Below are 4,725 nucleotides of genomic sequence, written 5' to 3'. Positions count from 1 at the left end.
GTGCTCCGTATGCGTCACAGTTATATTAGGCGAGAATAAGAGAAGGTGAGAGCTGCACATTCTCGAACAAGCGAGAAAGGTGTGGATACAAGGGCGAGGCTGTAAAGTGTCGAAGATCATGTGTAGACCTCACAACCTGACACGAACAAAGTTATAAAAATAAATAAATGTAAGGCACGATCGCCTCTAAAGAGTTTTTAGGCTGAGCTTCTTTTTCAATTTGCGTCGTGCTCCATTTTTGTAATTTTTTCAACAAATACACGGAACGGGACGTACTTGTTTATGCCCACTGGTGAGTTGCAAGGCAGATGTGTTTTCACTAGGAAGCTTTTTATGGAAGAAATATACTCGGTGTGGTTTTCAAACACTGCTGAGGGGCAACCCCTCTTACAAAAATTGTTTTCTAATTGAAAGAACTTGTTGCTACATTTTTGATGTTGCTTTGACCGGGGCGTGAACTCGTGATCTTCGGTGTGGTAGGCGGAGCACGCTACCATCACACCACGGCGACACAAAGTTACTCCTATCATTAAAAAGAGGGGAGTGATATAGCTGTCAAAGCTAGAAGCAGCAAGAGAACGGAGTTATTTTATAATATATGTAGGTCCAGATTTTTGACAGGGTTTTTCAGTTTAGTCGTCAAAAAAACTTCTTTTAGAACGATGGCCTCATTCAATTTATGGGAGGACCTCACTGACAAGCCAGTTCAACCTTTCCTATCCTACTTCGAGCTTCTACTACTACCTTACTTCGAAAAAATGGAACCCTTTTTTTTATTTGTGAGTTAATTCTTCTAAAATAGTTGGCTCGATTCAAAACCCAGCCGAGTGTTGTATGGTGTTATTATAAAGAGGCCTTAACGCTTTATGAAATTTGGTGTTTATTGTAGAAGTACAGTCATCAAAGTAAAGACCTCCCCATTTTATTACTGACCAATATCTAAAAATCATTTTCAAATAAAATGCAATAGCATGAGCCGTAAATGTGTGTACGCGTGTAAGTAGCGAAAATCTTTTAAATGTATAACATTTATTACAAAGAAATATCGTGTAACCTTGCAGATTTTGCATTCAATCCTCTATTCTGTTTAAAGCTCAACTTCGCTCTCGTCTTTGCCAAAACATCAGCAGCAGAAAATGTCGCCACCAATGTCACTGAATGCCGAATTGATTTAATGCATGAGATGCTGGCTCGCATACTGGCCAGTGCGGATGCATCATCAAACTTCTTGATTGCACCACAGGAAGCGTTAAAACTCTACCTGCAACTGCATGAAGAAGAAATTGCAGCCGATGAAGTTTCAACACTCCATAATGACCAAAGCAAGCATGTTAAAAGCAATGATTTAAACACCGATAATAACAACAATGTAGAATGTAATGAAGTTGATGTAGGCGGAATAAATGAGTTTGAAGAATTTTTTCACATCACAGGAAGTCCGATTTGTGTGTCCAATACGCTCTACGCCAACGTTTACACCGCAAACAGGTTCACACGGAAATTGAAAAATCTAAAATTTGTGATGCATGAAGAGAACGCTGAGGATGACAAAAGCAGCTGTGGCAGCAGCACCGCCTGTAGCAACAACAACAACCATAGCGAAAGTGGCAACGAAGGTAAAAACATCGATAATAACAAAACTGCAATAGCAAACAATGCCAAAAATGGAATGCACAATACCAACAATAATAGTCAACACAATCATAGCCACAATCATATTAAAAACAACAAAACTCGTAACGAACTAATCAATGTTGTGCGTATAAATTCACGCTGGGCGCACAATTTTCAAAAGCATGACACCCACAAACGTCAATTCCATATGCCACAAATACATACGCATTTCTACCTGAATGCCATGCGCAAATATGAAATATTTCCCTATGCCTATTTAAAAAGATTGAATGCGAGCGCCTTGGAATTGTCATTGGAACGTGCGCAATTGAAAATGCTCATCATCCTGCCACATGCAAAGGACGGTTTAAGGCACCTTTTGCAGCGTCTCAGCGCCAATGTGACATTGCTCGATGAATTGTGTGGCATGAAGCTCGACATGACACAGGAGACGGGAATAACTGGTACAGTTGATAGCCAATGTCCCCATTTGGATTCGACTTTAGTGAAAGTTTTTTTGCTCAAATTTCAATTTACACAACGTACTGTCTTAGGTGAAGTTTTTCAGCAGGTTAGTACCATTCGCTTGATATAATAGGCTGTATGACAAAATCATACAGGGCTTACAATAGGTGCGGGAACGACTGAACATTTTCTTAGATGAAATAGTTGTAACATAAGCCGAAAACTTAAATGATAGATAGAGAAGGCAACCATACCGAAATGGCCCAAAAATCGCATAGAAAATCTCCCGAAGTAGACCTGAGATGGCCTCGTAGATATCCGAACTAACCCAGTTAGTACTTGTATGAATATGATTAGTTCCTGAATTTTTTACTGAATAGTACCAAGCCAATTCCAAGAAGATCGCATACTAATCCAGAAAGAGGTCGTCGAAACTCCATGCCGAAGAAAGAGCGAAGAAAGCCTCCGCTGGGATGAACATGCTGCTTATCAACCAAACTCTCTCATTGGGTATTTACGGCAATTGTTAAACCCATACTTTACTATGGGATCCTTGTTTGGTAGACATCCACACAAAAAAGTACGTAAACAAAAAAACTTGGGAATATGCAGATTCTGAATGTTTAGCATAAAAGGAGCCATAAGAACAAACCCAACAGCAGCATTGCATGCTATTCTACACATCCCGCCTGCAGACCTCATTGACAAAAATATCGCGCTACCAACTGCAACAAGGCTTAATTAGAGCCTCGGCGCAGTTTGAGTGCAGATCGTATGGCTATAGCAGTACAGCGCCATCTAATATTGTGAATATATGGTCCCGTACCTGAGCTTCGAAACATATCTTGTGGCCACAATTGACTCGGAGGGTTGACGTCAGAGTGCAGAAATGGCAGAACATGCTATACACGTATATACCGATGATTCTAAATTAACGGAAGGGGTTATGTCTGCTTTTGACTATGTTGATCCAGAAATAAATAGATACCATAGGTTAACAGATTTCTGCAACATCTTTCAGGCGGAAATGTTTAGCTGTGAAGAAAGCAGTAGAAATTCTGAAGCAAGCGTCAATATGTTTATTGATAGTCAGTTCTTCATCAAGAAGTGTCCTGGAATGCAAAGAAACATTGGAAAAACTTCGCTCCGGCCGGGCCATACATCTTTACTAGGCTCTCGATCATAACGGATAGAAGGTAGCGAAAAGGCCGACGAGAGAGGGTGCAGCACTCGCCAAATCGACGATGGACGTCCCAATTCGTTTGGGAGAACTCAGAAGGAGACAGGTGTTGCATATGATCCATCAAGCAGGAAAAGCGTCGACAGAAGTGCGGGGATGCAAAATTTTCCCAGAGCATGTGCGAATTCTCATATCTCTGAAGAGAGATGACTTAAGGCTCACTATGGGCACACTAACTAGACACTGCCTTTTGATGTCATATACTTATAAGTTACGCCTCGTCAGTAACAACATATGTAGGAAGTACGAGGTGCAGGAAGAACAAGAGGCGGCAGAGTTGCCAGATCTCAAAGTAGTAGTTAAGCTGCTTCCCAGAAAACTTTTAGTATTTGCAAAGAGGACGAAGTTAATCTATAACATGAGTTCTGGCTCCTGATTAGGGTTCTTTGGTCGTCAAATAAATTCTGGTAACACTATGGACACATTCAGTCTATGCGAGGTCTTTATCGAGCTTTCACTGCAACCTTACATAACATATATAGTTCCAAAACAGCACAAGTCGTTTTCCAACTGATACCTTGACAGACATGTCCAGGTTTCCCTAAATTTGGATACAACTAACTACAAAAGTGAGACAGATGTTTTATATAGCCTATAGCACTAAACATGACGTCAATTTAAAGATATTCAGTAAGATAAGGCCCTAATATTAGATTCAGAGAATCTTATGCAATTTGAAAATATATTTATAAAGAAATTTTCGCGGTCGTCCCGGAACTTACGACAAGCGCTTTATATTGAAAGTTATGTTTCTTTTTATCGTAAATACTCCGACTCCATTTGAAAGCTTCGATTAATTTCAGTTGCTAAACGTTACAGCAAATGTGGATCTTCATTGGCGCAGTCCATGGCAGGTGATACAGGAAATACATTTTGCAGTGAACGAAGATGGCATCGGTGAACTGAAACCATCGGGTAAGCAATGAATTTCAATTTAATTACCTGAAACATTGATTGAATGTTCACATTCTGTGTCCTACATGTGTCTGCATTTGTAGGCTTAATTGTATGTATTTTCATTTGCAGTGGTGCTGTTTTGGAACGCCTTTTCCTCGTTGCGCACTAAGCCACTGATGTTTTGTGTCGATCATCCATTCATGTCCATTGTACACAATCGACAGGGAATACAATTGTTGGGACACTTGGCGCAACAACACGAATGAATAATTATGTCTGCAGGTTGGTGAATTTAGATGCATGTATATATATAGATACTGAAACTAAGGGATACCATGCATGCCATGAACATGGAACTAAATGTATACAAATGTACGTAGAGGTGGAACAGGCCATATTAATCGAATTTTGACTAAAAAAATATAATATGAAATTACTACAGCGCCGGACCTTTGTGTGGTAGGCGGGCATACTAACGCCACACCAGGACAGTTATTACCCTAAAGAAA

At 40.1% G+C, this 4,725-nt stretch overlaps 1 protein-coding gene across 1 annotated transcript; it reads left to right on the top strand.

Moving 5' to 3' along the window:
• The first annotated feature begins 971 nt into the window (after positions 1-971).
• LOC137246160 (serpin B4-like) lies at positions 972-4,482 on the top strand. The gene is made up of 4 exons (XM_067777245.1): positions 972-996; positions 1,062-2,185; positions 4,123-4,234; positions 4,346-4,482. Exons 1-4 carry the CDS (start codon positions 972-974, stop codon positions 4,480-4,482), a joined length of 1,398 nt encoding a protein of 465 aa, XP_067633346.1.
• Positions 4,483-4,725: the final 243 nt, after the last annotated feature.

Source organism: Eurosta solidaginis, chromosome 3 (assembly GCF_040869045.1).
Source record: "Eurosta solidaginis isolate ZX-2024a chromosome 3, ASM4086904v1, whole genome shotgun sequence".
In the NCBI taxonomy this organism is placed as follows: domain Eukaryota; kingdom Metazoa; phylum Arthropoda; class Insecta; order Diptera; family Tephritidae; genus Eurosta; species Eurosta solidaginis.
This window is presented reverse-complemented; position numbering and strand designations above follow the sequence as displayed.

Excerpts from the sequence above, each read along its gene's own strand:
- LOC137246160 (XM_067777245.1), top strand. The coding sequence starts at position 972 with ATGAGCCGTAAATGTGTGTACGCGT. Across the intron at positions 997-1,061 it reads CCGTAAATGTGTGTACGCGT|ATTTTGCATTCAATCCTCTA; the intron begins GTAAGTAGCGAA and ends GTAACCTTGCAG. Across the intron at positions 4,235-4,345 it reads CGGTGAACTGAAACCATCGG|TGGTGCTGTTTTGGAACGCC; the intron begins GTAAGCAATGAA and ends TTTCATTTGCAG.